The sequence below is a fragment of the Mytilus californianus genome, unplaced genomic scaffold (assembly GCF_021869535.1).
Source record: "Mytilus californianus isolate M0D057914Y unplaced genomic scaffold, xbMytCali1.0.p SCAF_2, whole genome shotgun sequence".
Classification (NCBI taxonomy): Eukaryota; Metazoa; Mollusca; class Bivalvia; order Mytilida; family Mytilidae; genus Mytilus; species Mytilus californianus.
The window spans coordinates 46,983,978-47,000,283 of NW_026262668.1; the positions used below are offsets into that span (position 1 = coordinate 46,983,978).

At 33.4% G+C, this 16,306-nt stretch overlaps 1 protein-coding gene across 1 annotated transcript; it reads right to left on the reverse strand.

Annotated features, from left to right (window-relative positions):
• Positions 1 to 7,089: 7,089 nt before the first annotated feature.
• On the reverse strand, positions 7,090 to 16,093 carry LOC127728787 (ectoine dioxygenase-like). Its single transcript, XM_052236401.1, has 7 exons — positions 16,009 to 16,093; positions 15,537 to 15,647; positions 12,979 to 13,073; positions 11,153 to 11,243; positions 9,498 to 9,627; positions 8,319 to 8,470; positions 7,090 to 7,294 (listed from the first exon to the last, which is right to left on the reverse strand). The coding sequence occupies exons 1-7, from the start codon at positions 16,084 to 16,086 to the stop codon at positions 7,184 to 7,186; spliced, it is 768 nt and encodes a 255-aa protein (XP_052092361.1). The 5' UTR covers positions 16,087 to 16,093; the 3' UTR covers positions 7,090 to 7,183.
• Between the last annotated feature and the right edge of the window lie 213 nt (positions 16,094 to 16,306).

Consider the following 16,306-nt stretch of genomic DNA (forward strand, 5'->3'; position numbering starts at 1 on the left):
TTCAGAAAAAATTATATCATAAGTCATCTTTGCTAGGCAGGGGTTACGATTCGACCCGATCCTCTTCACTGTGAAGAACTCACAACCCCTGTGCGCGTACAGTGTGAACATGACATTCAGTCCACCGTTCCAACTATCAGAGTCGATGAATAGAAAACGGAAAATCCATCTGAACTGTATAATTAAATAGTACTTTATTCTTTGTATAAACGTTTCAACGATAGCTTTGGCTGAAACATTGTCAAAGAATAAATATTTTCAAACAGCGTTTTCAATGTAGGATGGATTGATTTTGCTGGCTTAAGGTCTAGGGTCAAATATTTAATTAATATTCAGAACAAGCGGTGTTTAAAATATAACTCCTTTCACCAATGTCTTAAATTCAAACTGTACAGTTAATCTTTTAAACATTTAGTCCTGACACAACCGAAAAAAATAAGTCCTTATAAGATCAGTCATATGTGAGGGTCTAGATGAGGTTCACAGAATAGAACATAATTGACAAAAAGTGCAGAATAAAGAGCCCCAAAAATGAAGAATAGAGAATGATGGGCGGGGGAGGGGCTGAAATATAAGGAATAGAGAGTAATGGGTCAAAATTATAAAGAATAGAGAAAAATTGGCTAAAAAATTAAAGAATGCAGAAATGAATGACTCCAATCCACACCCCATATGTATGTCATCTCTCGTATCCTTTTATCAACAGCCTAATATATCCGATGAAGAAGGATTTTGAAGTTTAAGACAACCAGCTTATGAAATTTCTATAAGGATACATATAAATTAAAATTATAAATATCGGTTTTGATTTTGATGTCCTTATGTACTGTCCTGTCGCAGCTTTGAATAAGCGTATTTTTTCATGATATAAATCCTAAAAATATATTCATTCAGATTATTCCTTAGGCATACTAAACATGCATGCATGCTCCTATAAGCAAATCAGTAAAGCATGTATGAATATTTGTGTGCATATCGTTTGGTATTTTCAGTAATTAAAACAGATTTGATAAAGTTGTTTTAAGGAATTTTTATTTGTTAGAGGATGCCGAGGTGTGTTCGAAATTGGTATTTAACTTTTGTTTGATTAATCTTTCACAAAATCCATCTTTAAAACTTATTTATGGTCAATTTCCAATAAATTGATTTCATTTTGCTAGAATTTCAGTATCACAGCTTCATATGAGTGTTAAGAAGTTCTGATAAGTTATTATATATCTATGTGGATTTATTCAATCTGATTAAAATTCAGATCTATATGAACTTAGATATAAGAAGATGTGGTATGAGTGCCAATGAGACAACTCTCCATCCAAGTCAAAATTTGTAAAAGTAAACCATTATAGGTCACAGTACGGTCTTCAACACGGAGCCTTGGCTCACACCGAACAGTAAGCTATAAAGGGCCCCAAAAATTACTAGTGTAAAACCATTTAAACGGGAAAACCAACGGTCTAATCTATATAAAAAACGAGAAACGAGAAACACTTATGAACCACATCAACAAACGACAACTACTGAACATCAGATTCCTGACTTAGGACAGGTGCAAACAAATGCAGCGGGTTTAAACGTTTCAATGGTACCAAACCTTCACCCTTTTTCTGAAACAATAGTGTAAGATCACAACACAGAAAGACACACTATAAAATATCAACTGAAATAGCTTAACTCAATCAAAGGACATATTAACACCATTGAACATACACTGAACAAATAAATTTGACCTATGACACAATGTAAATACAAAATAAATAAACTAAGGGAAGAATAATAAAAGTAACATATTATATCGGTAAGAAATGTTAAACAATTAAAGAAAAACAATATGCTCGAACAAAAATACCATCCATTTGCAATAACTTTAAACTTTTTGCATGGTTGTATATATGAGGATAACGAAATCAGAGATCTATATTTTTATTAGATTGAGAGTTATATTCTTTCAGAACGATAGGTCAGTCTATTGAAGAATTAACCCGGACGATACCATGTTTCGTTAGTTTCATTAGATGTATGTTTCATTATAATACGTTATTCTGATTGGCTACACTGCAATCTCGCGTTATTCCTTAATCAACTTCATTACACAACATAGGGCGAGTTTATTTATCTACTAGGGTAAGTAGTGGAGTAACTCGAGTGAAAATTAAACGCATAGAGTATGCACTCGAGTGACGTCATCGACTTACTCTCTTCAACCCACCACTGGACCACGATTCCTCGAGTTCCAAGATGGCGTCTGAAGAAGAAAACATGCAAGATGCAGTTGTTAAAATCTACACAGTATGTTAATATCTTTGCAGATTATCGATTTTACTCGATAAAAAACAAATACGTGTGATGTGGCATATTTATTATTTTTAACTTCATCATGCAAGAGAAATGTACGTACCTGATCACGTACTTAAATTATTTAAATGAGGCAAAAATTTCTGACGAGTTGCCAACAACTGAACCGATAGAAGATTTTCTAAATACTGCTATTGAAACATATGAGGCAAGCAGTCCGAAGAACTTTGTTTCGGCCTCTCTCCACAGTTTATTTGATAAAGAAATTAATATATGCACTGTAGATTTAATTTGGTTAGACAATATAGATCTACTTATTATGCATAGCTATAATTAGTCTGTAGTTAGACTGATAACTTACGTAACAGAGATTATTTAATGTAGCATTTACAACTGTCTTGGTTACGTTAAAAACTGAAGCCTTGCATACACCAAAATAGTGACCAATTTCGCGATGTGACTCCATATATGCCATATAGCATAAACATATAAGAAGTTTTTTGTCTGGTGAAATGGGCACTTTCCCTCTCTCAATATCTGGTACGAGATCGTTTTTTACAACATCTAATATTTGTTCGAATGTTTGTGCGCTGATCCTAAAATGAGATTGAAAGTCAACAGGAGCAAATATTGTAATAACTGTTTCTGCGTATATATATAGCATGTAATCCGTGAAACATGGGGTCTAAGGAGCAATGATGCAATGGTAATAGCTAAATTATTCATTTGCGTGTGTCTAGCCATTGCTAGATTGTCTAGGCCCTTCATATTCCATATGAACATGAAACATTGCATGTTGTTGTCAACTTCGTCCTCCATGTTGAGAGTTACTCTAGTATCGAGTTTTCCGTTCACGTAAAACATTGCGCGCGCACAGGCGCTAGAATAACCAGAGTAAGTGTAGAGTAGATAAATAAACTCGCCCATGATGACACGAGGTCCAACAATAATGTGCACAGGTAAATTAAATAAAAACTTGATAAAAATCGTTTTTTCATGATCCTAGCTAAAAAATGTAATTATAAGTATTAAATGCTTCTTTTTGTAACTTCATAGGGTTGTAAAAGCGTTGACCGTGCGCACATTTTTAGAATGAAGCGCTTCCGCGCATTTATCAAAAACTTAATATATCCGACGAAGCATCTTTATAAATAAAACACAAAAGGGGGCAGCATCTTATAAATAAAACACAAAAGAATCTAATTATTTGACATTGTTCAAATTGGTCATTCTATAGTTTGTTTTATTTACAAATACATATTGAGTATGACAGATATGAAAACAGTATGTATCTTTGAAACGTAGTCAAATTTACAAATTAAATGAGATGGTTGTGTAAAGCTGATTAGATTGTCTTTAGCAGCCTAATCTAATTGTCTGAAAGATTAGACGGAGACAACAAAGGGATTTGTATGCAAGGAAAACAATACACCCCTAGACACGGATAGTACGACCGCATTTTTATACCAAGTAGAAGGAAAATGTAGACCACTACTATGTTCATATTATCAAGATAATGCTGAACTTACATTTAAGAATGCTTCCGCGCTTCATACAAAATGTACTTCGGTCAACGCTTTTACACCCAATGAAGTTACAAAAAGAAGCATTCAATTCTTAAATGAAATGACTTTCCAAGGCATAAACTTATGACTCTTTTTTGTGTGTTATCTATAAGATGCTGCCCCCTTTTGTGTTTTATTTATAAGATGCTGCCCCATTTTAGCTCTGGTAATTATTAAATTATTCATTTGTTGTTTACAGCAACGGGATAAGTGTACACCCGAAGGGGAGATACAAAATGGGGACCAACCGCTCGGTTGATATACGCAGTTATTTTATATCTACTTGTTGTACTCAACTCCAAATGAAACGTAAAAGATAAAGTTAGTCTGTAAATATAATAGTTTGCTTTAAAAAAAACAATATCCTCAGTAAAAACAAATTTAACCCTGCTACTATATGTGCGTGTTCAAGGATTTATATATTATCTTTAATACTATATAAATCATTGGCCTGTTCGAAAAAAAGTTAAAAGAAAGAGCCTCAACCTGATGAGTCAAGTCGTAACGTCATATTATAGTCCAGGAAATTCCATCACATAATCTCTCAACTCACTATAATCAAATAAAATAGACTACTCAGTGCAACCTTTTTAATCATTATTATGTTTTTAGATTGATAAAAGAGGATAATATCTTTTAAGGTACCGGAATTACAATTTTGTATTGACAGGCATAATGGCTGGTGGAAAGCAAGATGAACAAGGGTCTGGAAAAATGACGATCTGTGTATGCCGACTAGTCCTTCTTATACAGGTGATGAATTAGGGTCCGCAGAAACAGAGAGGGGACACATTTACGGTAGCCAGTTTGGGATATCGGTTCTTATAGGGTCTTCTCCCTTTGATGATAATAAATCTGGATACATTGTTGACCGTGTCGTTTGGTTTGCCAGGTATTATCAAATTCTGCGCTTTACATTGCAGCAGGACAAGAAACATGGCCAGATGGTTACACTGCTGAATATAGTGGTTACCTGATGTCTGAAAGATTAGACAGAGACAACAAAGGGATTTGTATTCAAGGAAAACAATACACCCCTAGACACGGATAGTACGACCGCATTTGTATACCAAGTAGAAGAAAATGTAGACCACTACTATGTCCATATTATCAAGATAATGCTGAACTTACATTTATAGTTTGTTCTAAGTAATTTGCACGTACTTTTGGGCTGCTACAGACAATCTAATCAGCTTTACACAACCATCTCATTTAATTTGTAAATTTGACTACGTTTCAAAGATACATACTGTTTTCATATCTGTCATACTCAATATGTATTTGTAAATAAAACAAACTATAGAATGAAGTTTAAAATACTTACGGTAACAACATAAAGCATTACTTGAATAAACTACATTGTCAATATAAATTACGTTAAACGTGTTTTCCCTCCCCAAGCATGTTGTACATGACTCCAAACCAAGACAATATATTTGACATTGTTCAAATTGGTCAAGGCCATGGAAAGTGTTAGCTGCAGTTGGATCGATGACATAAAAATAATGGAATGTACATAATGAGGGTCAAATGTTATGTCCTTTAGGGTCCTCTTCTTCTTCTTATTTCTTCTTCTTCTTCACACAGGCGAATTACGCAAATGGAATGAATTTAATAGATTCCCACTTAAAAAATCTAGCACACTTTTTTTATTTTGACTGCCTTAACCTTTTACATTGTAAAAGCCTTCCATTAGGTGACATCACCAATAAGTTGATGTGTTCATGCAGACGTTGTATTGATTCGAAAGCTGCATAGATTTTTGACATTATCACGTGACTGTTGTGTATTAAATGAAATCGAACACAGAAAACGGACTATCTCGGAACTAAAGTATTTTAGCAATTGACTATGTGAAATTACAATGTTCCAGTGGGATATGAGGGTCTTTTTTGTATAAACTAATATTTGTTTTCATTGTCATATAATTTTATGCTCCCTACGATTCATATTTTACGAGTAAACACAGAAGATTCATGTGTTGAAATATTGAGCATTTGTTGAGTAAGATAAACAAAAATACGATCATATCTTCTCAGCGGTGTCTACAGCACGTCACAGAATTAAATGTGACTCGTCTTCCTTACTTAAGGGTGCACAGAAATAAACAACAACCAATACTGCTTGGAGCTACAGAAAGACATAGACACCTTATATACATGGGCTGAAACTTAAGGAGTGCGTTTTCAACCTGTAAAATGTAATATGATGATCCTAACTCGCAAAAAGAGGACCACGAAATTTAAGTACACATGGAAAGGTATATAACTGGAATTTTTAAAATCAATAAAATACCTTGGAGTGAGCAACAGTAGCGATTTACATTGGGGAAAACACATCGAGTTTATATGCAACAAACATTATAGAACATTTTGGTTGTTAAAACGAAATATGTCATCATGACCTATAGGAGCACAGTATGGGACCCACATAAAATATATTTACAAGACAAACTTGAAAACGTCCAGAAAAGAGCAGCGAGATTCATAACATCTAACTACAGTTATAAACCGGGTAGCATAACTTCAATTTTAAACCAAATTAAACTAGAACCGCTGAAAGATAGGCGAAGACAAAACAGACTGATTTTGTTTTGCAAAGGCATACACCATTCAGCCGAACTACCAATAGAAAATCTTCAAAGATCACAAAGAACAACAAAGAACATGTATAGTCAACATTTTCTCAGAATTCCAACCAAGACGGACACTTTGAAGTTCAGCATTATTCCATGCGCATGTGTAAGTAGTCCCTTTATAGTTTAAAAAGAATTAAGGTAAATGGATTTTTTATGATAACTATCAAAATTTTTTAATCTAGTAGTATTTAGAGGGTGTTATTGCTATATGCAAGATATTTAATTGACAAGCAACGGAACTAATAAAATCATAGTTATAGATAACCCAAGCGCTCCGTGCACTTTAGACAAAAAAGTTTACAAGGCAAAGATAGGATGTTGTTTTGGAGAAACTTTACCCGAATTGTACCCCTACTAATACGGTCACCCAGTCCGCTCACTAGGCGGGAGAATCGGAAACGGTAATGTAAGGGCTTGAAATATTATTATTCACGCCATTTGTGGAAATAGAAACAAATTTATATCTAACTAAGGAGATTTGGTATGATTGCTAATGAGACAAATATTATTTAAGACCATGAGACAATGAAGTAAATGTTTATTCACAAAAACAACCATTATGTTAAAAAGTTTAAATGTTACAGTATTTTGTTCTAACAATATCCTATTAACGACCGTTTACAAAATGAGTCGAAGATGACTAGTTGTAAGGACTGGTTGTCTGCCCTGATGACAGTTCAACTGCAGTTCACTTTTCCTGAGTACTTGTTTTAACGGTCTTATCCACAACAGGGTCCATGAAATCTTTACCAGAGAAATCGGTGTAATTTTTGCAGTCTTTAATTGCGGAATTTGGAACCTATTAAATACAAAAGAACTGCATTTACATGTATAAGAAAGAGTAAACAAGCACGAACGTATATCTTATATTAACTTTTTTAATATTCATTTTTAGGGGGGGTTCTTTATGTTTAACCGGAATAATTGAGTTATTACATTTCTCTTAATACGACCACTCCCAAGAGATTATAGAATGAATGAAAATAATAAAGTTTCCTTTCTTTTCTCAGAGGAACATTTTTAATATGGATTCTTTTCTCCATTGACAAGATGATGTCGTCATTTCTGATTGAGTCAGTCGCAGTACTGCAGATGCTTATTGTGACAGATGCATGTCTCATAATAGATTATGCCCTATGGCAAGGAAACAAAATACGCTAAAAACATTTTTTTATGTTAAATATCCATGACTGTTATGTGCAGTCAAATACACAGTTCACATGTTGTATGTTGTATGTTGAATGACCCGCCATATTGAATCCATGAAAATCAGCTTATTTTATTAAATTTGTCTAATGTTTCAAATATATATAAAAAAAACAACTGACCTCAAAAATACAGTTTATAAGATGCATGATATTGATGATGATGGATGTCTGCTTAACGTCCAGTGGCAAATTAAATGCTCTTACTCCTTAATGGTATTTCTTCTAAATGCCGCGTGCTTAGCGGTGAAGCAGCAAATGCAAATTTTGAAGTCTTTAGTTCGACCGGGATTTGAACCTACGACCTCCCGCACTCGAGACGAACACGCTACCATTAGACTACAGAGGAGGTTTAGTTTATATGAGATTCATGGCGTGAATATAACCAAATAATGTTCAGTATGAAAGGTTCTATCCATACGACGAAATAATTTGCCAAAACATTTAAATGCGAAAATCTATTATAAAAAAAAACAGTCAGAAATACTTCGGTATCGATGTGCAATAAATTCATTATAACCGGTAAAGACGTAGCTTATTTTTAGATATGTGTTATGGTAAGCTCTAACATATTCAAACAAAATAATGATAATTCGTCTGCATAAACACTAAACAAACCTTTTCTAAAGGTGTATAGTTTGGATGGTGGTGTTTGTAGACTGGATTATTAGACTTGAGACAGTAAGAATACAATAGTGCCCAGCGTCGATTAGGACTGTTATTTGGTCCACTTGTATGAATTAAGTTTGCATCAAATATCAAGGCATCGCCTGTCATAACAAAAGTATAAAAAGTTTAAGTACATTAAGGTAAAGATAAATACTAGTATTACATTTCATTACCAAAAAAAAATAAATAAGCTAATATTGGTGCCTGCCAGATTCAACTTGTTCACACATTCAGATCAATGTGCACCAATAATGAGTTAATACAGAGAAAATACCAGGGAGGAAATTAATGGCAATAAGTCACAAAGGCCAAAAAGAAAACGTCAAAAAGGCAAACAAAAGTGAAAAATGATTTCAATGTCGTATTCTAAGTCTTTTTTTTCATTTTTAAGCGCCGTGTATAAAGATAACACCGCCAGTAGTTGATGTATTTGCACACAGTGTACATACATGTAAAATATACACCAAACCTTGACTTTTTGTAAGATTTTTGGAAATTGTGGTCTAACATATGCGTTTTATGTGTTTTTGCATATTTTTGGGGGATTTTGGATTTCATTATAGATATTTAAAATTAAATGCTGTAGACTTCAAAAACATTTTCAAAACAGCATGATACTTGGTTTGTGATTATCTAAATGGATTTTACATAATTAATTGTATACTTTTACACTGCTTGTTCTATCATTACTATATACTATTTTCCCATTTTCTGCATGAATATCAAAGGAATTATAACAGTTAGTGTTTTTAAAACGACATATAACCTTCAAAACACAAATATTCAAGTACAATTTACTTTAATACCTATTCAAGTGCAATTCTCGTATAAAATGTTCAAAATGAAATATTCCTGAAAATCGACTGCTATTGCTCAACGTTGTCATCAATGACTCCGACTGTCTTCATCCAATGTATGTACAAGTCTTTAAAGAACAGAAATGACAAGTCAAGTGCACCCAAACAGAGACCATGTCTAGAAAATTTCGCCATTTTGTATGCAAACTTCCACCGTGGATAGGCGAAAAGAACAACCCGCTTGAGATGATAGTAATAGCTTTAAAAATAGAGACATGCTTATTTCTTAATAAAAAAGAATAACATAAAGTAACAATATTGAAAATTATACCGGGATCAAGTTCTACGTGCTTTAGGGGATGTCTTTTCATTATCTCATTGATTCTTTCCATGTCAGCCATTGTTTGACCTGCCACTGGAAAATGATCTATCCTACCACATTTTTGTGATCCTGGTAAAATCTGAAAAAAAAACCATAAACAAATGACTATCAATTCTTTAAACAACAATAACAAAGTTAAATTTTATTCACGAAAAATAGGACTTTTTCGACCACAAACAGTTCATCTTACCATTAACAATTTCGAATCATTCATTAACGAAACATATCTCTAAAAAGCAGGTATTTCTCCTTTGATATGACAATATATTTTAGGACTTCTCAATATTGACCCTTTATTTTCGTTTTTGTTTTTTTGTACGTACATGTAAATATATCGAACGAGTCGGTTGTTGTACGTTGACGTGGACTGTTGTTCCGTTCAATATTGTTGGTAACTAGCCTTTTTTAAACTATTTACTGACAATAGAAAAGTATTTCACGACAGTATCACTGGGCTGGTTACCTGTGTTTTGGCCGACATCACTGGGCCGCTGGTGCTATTCGAGGAAACGACAAGGCCAATTGCCAGTTTTTTATGACACAATGAGACCAGTTACGAGTGTTTTTGTACGTACTTAAAATATAAAAAAAAATATTCTGTTAAAGTATAAATAAAAAAGTGTCTTTTTCTTTCCGATATCTTTTCACGCCCTGCCTACGATTGAAGGAACATATTGTTTCCCGGTCTGTACGGCCGTCCGTTAAGTATCATAATCCTATTAACTTTTAAATTTATACACATTATGTTGTTTACCGAATACATTATTCTTATATCTTTATAAAATTGAGAATGGAAATGGGTAACATGTCAAAGAGACAACAACCCGACCAAAGAGCAGACAACAGCCGAAGGCCACCAATGGGTCTTCAACGCAGCGAGAAAATCCCGCACCCGGAGGATATCCTCAGCTGGCCCCTAAATAAAATTGTGTACTAGTTCAATGAAAATGGACGTCACACTAAACTCTAAAACATATAAATGAACTAAAATTAAAAAACATACAAGACTAAAAAAGGCCAGAGGCTCCTGACTTGGGACAGGCGCAAAAATGCGGCGGGGTTAAACATGATTTGTGAGATCTCAACCCTCCCCCTATACCTCTAGCCAATGTGGAATAAAGAAACACATAGCAATACTGATGTATGTTTTTTTTAAACATTATTGCCATTAAACTTTTAAAATTCTCGGATTTATTATAGTGTATAAGATGATGTATTCTTGGCAAAGACCAAACAAATCAAGATATAAACAACTATCATATTTGTTTTTTTAGCATAACTGATCAAAAATGACTTATTAGAATGCGAATATGGTGCTAGTAAATTAAATTAGGTATCGTCAGAATTTGTATATGAGAGAGGCGAAAGATACCCAAGGCACATTCAAACTCATAAGTGGAAAATAAACTGACAACGCTATGGTTAAAAAAGAAAAAGACCAACAGACAAACAACAGTACACAAATCACAACATAGAAACTAAAAACTGAGCAACACCAACCCCACCAAAAACTTGGGGTGATCTCAGGTGGCCCGGAAGGGTAAGCAGATGTTTAGAACTGATGGTTTAGCTTCCAGTACATGAAGAGTCAAGATCGCAGTTACCTGAAGACATCCATTGGACGGTTCACACTTGTCGACTGCAACAAATATAGTGTTGATTTGGGGAAATAGACATCCATTTTTGTACCAGTAGCTACAAAATGTTTTGCAAAGATATATAAAAGAGATAACAAAAATATTACTCGACATGTGACTTATTGTTGTCCCCGTACTATATATCGGTAACATGATTTTAATTAATTGATGTACGTTTTACAAATTACAAGTTTGGTTAATATTTTTGTGTTTTAAGTATTTCATTTAGATTTGACAATGCTGTTGAATCGCTGTTAAATATATATATGTTTGTTGTTTTCTGTTTGGCACTAAATTAATAATAAGATCTATTTTGTTACGCTTGTGATCCGTTTATTTAGCAATCGCCAATGGCAGTCAGCAGGGTTTAAGAACATCAGTTGTTCGACCTGCTAGTCAAATGCGTTTTGTTAAAATATACTTTTTCACTCATTTGGTCTTTTGGAAAATGTTGTTTGTGCTGTATTTAGACCCCTCTACCAAGAAATTTGTTTTTCATGCACACGTATAAAAATTGCGGTTTTTATCCAACGCAATCATAGGTTTGAACGTTGTTTTCAATTTATATTTGTTTATATTTTTTCGTTTGGGCTTGTATTATATTTGCCTTCGGGTTTATATGATCCGTTCATCCTATTTTGACTCTTTCAAAATTCAAGAGTCTATCCTAAATTGAGGTAAATTATATGGCCTTCCAAATACCGTTTCGATTCCTAGCATCACTGAAGAGACATTAATTGTCGAAATCCGGATATGGTGTACAGAATTTTGCAACTCATGTTTGCGGTATACCATCTTTTCCGCAAGTTTATTGTTTTCTGTTTGGCACTAAATTAATAATAAGATCTATTTTGTTACGCTTGTGATCCGTTTATTTGGCAATCGCCAATGGCAGTCAGCAGGGTTTAAGAACATCAGTTGTTCGACCTGCTAGTCAAATGCGTTTTGTTAAAATATACTTTTTCACTCATTTGGTCTTTTGGAAAATGTTGTTTGTGCTGTATTTAGACCCCTCTACCAAGAAATTTGTTTTGCATGCACACGTATAAAAATTGCGGTTTTTATCCAACGCAATCATAGGTTTGAACGTTGTTTTCAGTTTAGATTTGTATATATATATATATATATATAAAACGTCTGAATAATAGTCAACGATTTTTCCCACGAGGGCGCTGGATCGTTACGAGTAACGATACATGTACACAATAAATAAATTATATAAACGCCTAAAAAGTGTACACAACAACACCAATAACAAAAAAAGGAACTATAAATGTAATTATTTATAAATATTTCGGATAACAGATATCCTTCATCAGTAAACATGATTGTGATGTTGAATGAATCATATATCAGTCTACTTAAATTTAACTATAACAATCTTGAAATTTATACAATAAAAAAGTCAAACCGAACATCAGGTAAGACGCTTGCACAATTCGAAATATGTGTTAAACACGACATAGGTTATATGACTAATTACAGCAGAGAGTTCAAATATATGCTTTAAATAAAAATAATAATGTGCGATATGAACTAGCACAATTCTAAAGCTTTAACGGTGACGAAAGTTATGATGTATATATATATATATATATATATATATATATAATATCAAGATATAGTCTTGACAAGTCCCCAGATGGACGAAGGCGCTAAACAAAATACCAATGTTAAATCTTTTCTTGCTTCTTGAATTTCAGTATTTTGGTATTGATCTTAATAAAGTTATTCGGCCCGTTCCATTACAGAAAAAAAACCATGTCATTTCGAATATTCTAATTTTATTATACCCATAATCCTGATGCCACAAATGACTTCCGCCTGTAAATGCGTCCTTGCGGATAAACTTAGCGTGATAATGGTAAACTTCACCACCACCAAGCAACTGGAAATGAAAAACATAAACATGGCACATAGAATTACTAGTGGTTGTACTATTTCTCAAATCATGACATAGTTACTTTATAATTACTTACTGGATATTCACTTCCGGTTGAAATATTTTGCCACAAAAATTTTAATGCAGTAAATGTATCTTTTTCATATTTTGTGACTTTACAATTATTAAATAATAAATTATTAAGTTCACACATTAAACTATCTCTAATTGTTATTTTAATTGGCAAGGCTTGGCGTAAATATCTAAAGGGTCTCCTAATGTAGTCCAATTCTTGTTAACGTAAATATAATAGTATTGCTTAATCATTTATCGGTATATTAAAGAGTGCTCATTTTTCGACATTAGCCATCGGAAAGCAAGCTATAGGATACGTTCGTTGTTGCTAACTTCTAAATATTGATTGATTAATTGATCGCTGTTTGCATAACATTCAGTGGCATATACTTCATGTAAATTGAAAACGAGCTATCTGAAAATCTGAAGATCACATGCTTGAAGTTGCGTATTTTAGCGCAAATAAATTGAAAGTATATACTACCTACTTAGAGTCGAAAAGTATGTTTTTCCAACCTTCTTTAGAAAAAAGAAAAAAAATACTGGACCGCTGGTAATTTCACGTCGAAGGAAATTCAAATTGACCAAAAAGGGATATGTTGTATTTGCAATTTAAGACGAAACTTTTCGTTTGTCAAACAAAAGAAGGACTATGCTATATCAACAGCTGTTTAAGACGATGTTTTTTTTAATTGCACACATTCTCGTTCCCATTGAGAGTACAATGTATATTAATGTATTTTGAAACCTGGAGAAACATGACAGTTCAGTTTTGAAATACAAGAAAAAATTTAAACTTGACACATGTTTTATCATTTAATTAGTTGAGTTATTTGTAAAACAGTTATATAAATAATTCAACTAATTAAATAAACCTACTTGTGATTCTTTTAGCATGTTTAAGGGCCGCCCAACTTGCAGTAAGGTTACATTTTTAACTAACGCAATGTTTAACAAATTTCAGTAAATCATATTAAATGTTTGGAAAAAGAAGAAAAAAATAATTTCGCTGCTATACACACTGTGTATCATCACCACCGGATATAGGTACCTTTGGCCTGGTTCTCTGTTCATTGTCTAAGAAAAACAACATTACTGTACAAATACCAGCGTATACCTGGGTACCTATATGTTGGTATATGTACAGTAGTGTAGTCTCTCACAATGAATCAACAACTGACCATTTTCTAGATTTGGGCTGTTTTGTTCTTGAAACGTTTTATTAACATTTTCTGATCGCATTAACATTCCTTTTATACAAATATTTTTAAAATTCATATCTAGGCCTATCTTATTTACTTTCACACCGTGCTTATGTTTCTACCTTATGTGCATAGTATTCGTATCATTTGGATCTTGCGGACAAATTTTTCTTTTTATAATTTAGTTTAACACATGTAATGCAAAATCTGCATTTCGTTTGCATGAATATAAAATTTCAGCACGCTATGTTTCCTCCCACCTCCACCAACAGTAAATAGTATTACCTTCTGACAGGAGTCTACCACCTTTCTACTTCTCCCCACAATACCTGTGACGTCATTTCAATATTTCAGCATGCTATGTTTCCTGCCCCCCACCAACAGTACAGTGGTGATCACTTCTAACCTATCATTAGAACTGTCAGAATAATCTGTCATAGAGCTGTTCTACCTAGAACAGTTCTACCCTAGAACTGTTCTAAATAGAACTGTCAGAATCAGTTCTAGGTAGAACTGACCAAATCAGTTCTAGGTAGAACTGACAGGATCAGTTCCAGGGTAGAACTGTCTAAACCTGTTCTAGGTAGAACTGTCCAAATCAGTTCTAACCGTAGAACTGTCAGCAGAACTGTCTAAAACTGTTCTAGAACTGACCAAACCTGTCAGAATTGTAGAACAGTTCTAAATGACGTCACTGCAGTTACGACATTTTCCGTGACGAGAAAACAATGTCAGTGCTGTGATGAGAATTTTTTCATATATATTTTATTCTTTTGACTTATCTATATTTAAGACAAAGAGTTCTTAAAACTGTTCTTAGATAGAACTGACTAAATCAATTCTAGCCGTAGAACTGACCAAATCAGTTCTGATCGTAGAACTGTTCTAGTCGTAGAACTGTTCTAGCCGTAGAACTGTTCTAGTCGTAGAACTGACCAAATATTTCTATAGTAGAACTGTCTAAAACTGTTCTAGGGTAGAACAACTGTCAGGATCAGTTCTAGGTAGATCTGTCTAAATCAGTTCTAGGTAGAACTGACCAAATCAGTTCTAGGTTAGAACTGTTTTAGCTAGAACTGTCTAAAAGGTGACAGGATGACAGTTCTACATACTGTCCTAGAACAGTTCTCCTGACAGATTCTGACAGATTTGATGAGAGGTTAGAAGTGATCTCCACTGTATATAGTATTACCTTCTGACAGGAGTCTACCACCTTTCTACTTCTCGCCACAATACCTGTGACGTCACTTCCTGGATGACTCCATATTACAAGTTTGGCGTTTTTTCCTTTTCCATCGGGAATCTAAAATGTTCGAAATTGCACTCATAAAACAACTTTTAACTAATCGATGATTTAAAGGCTCTGGTGTTAACTTTCACTGTAAGGTTAAAATGTTGAATGAAGTACTTTTTCTATGAAACCTTTGAATACATCATTTATTTACACAGTTGAAATAGTTATTCAAAAATGACAAAAGACTTTTTCTAAGAAAATGCAATTTTGGTATGAAGTAAGTATCATTTTTCATGAACACACATGACCATGAATCAAAAACATGAACAATTTTTTATGAAAACCATTATTTTCATTAATATTACAGAAATTAATAATAATTTATCTTTTTTGTAATATCGTCAAAATAAATGAAAAAAGTTGACCATACACCGTAACCATGTTTCTCGATCATATCGCTATCTTCTAGAACCCTTTTCATATTCGTCCGTTCCTCTTTGTCAAACATATTTCTGAAAGATACCAGTATTGCAACTGAAAGACTAGAACATGAGTCGTCGAAGTACATTTATCATATCTATCATGGTGAGATTTTCGATGAAAATTTTGTCCTGCATTTTTTTTAGTTGTAATCTCTGTCCTGCCTTTTTATTTTTCACTCTATTCGTGCCTTTTTTTTATTAGTTTATCCTGACTTTTTTTACATAAATTGTCATCCTGCCTTTTTT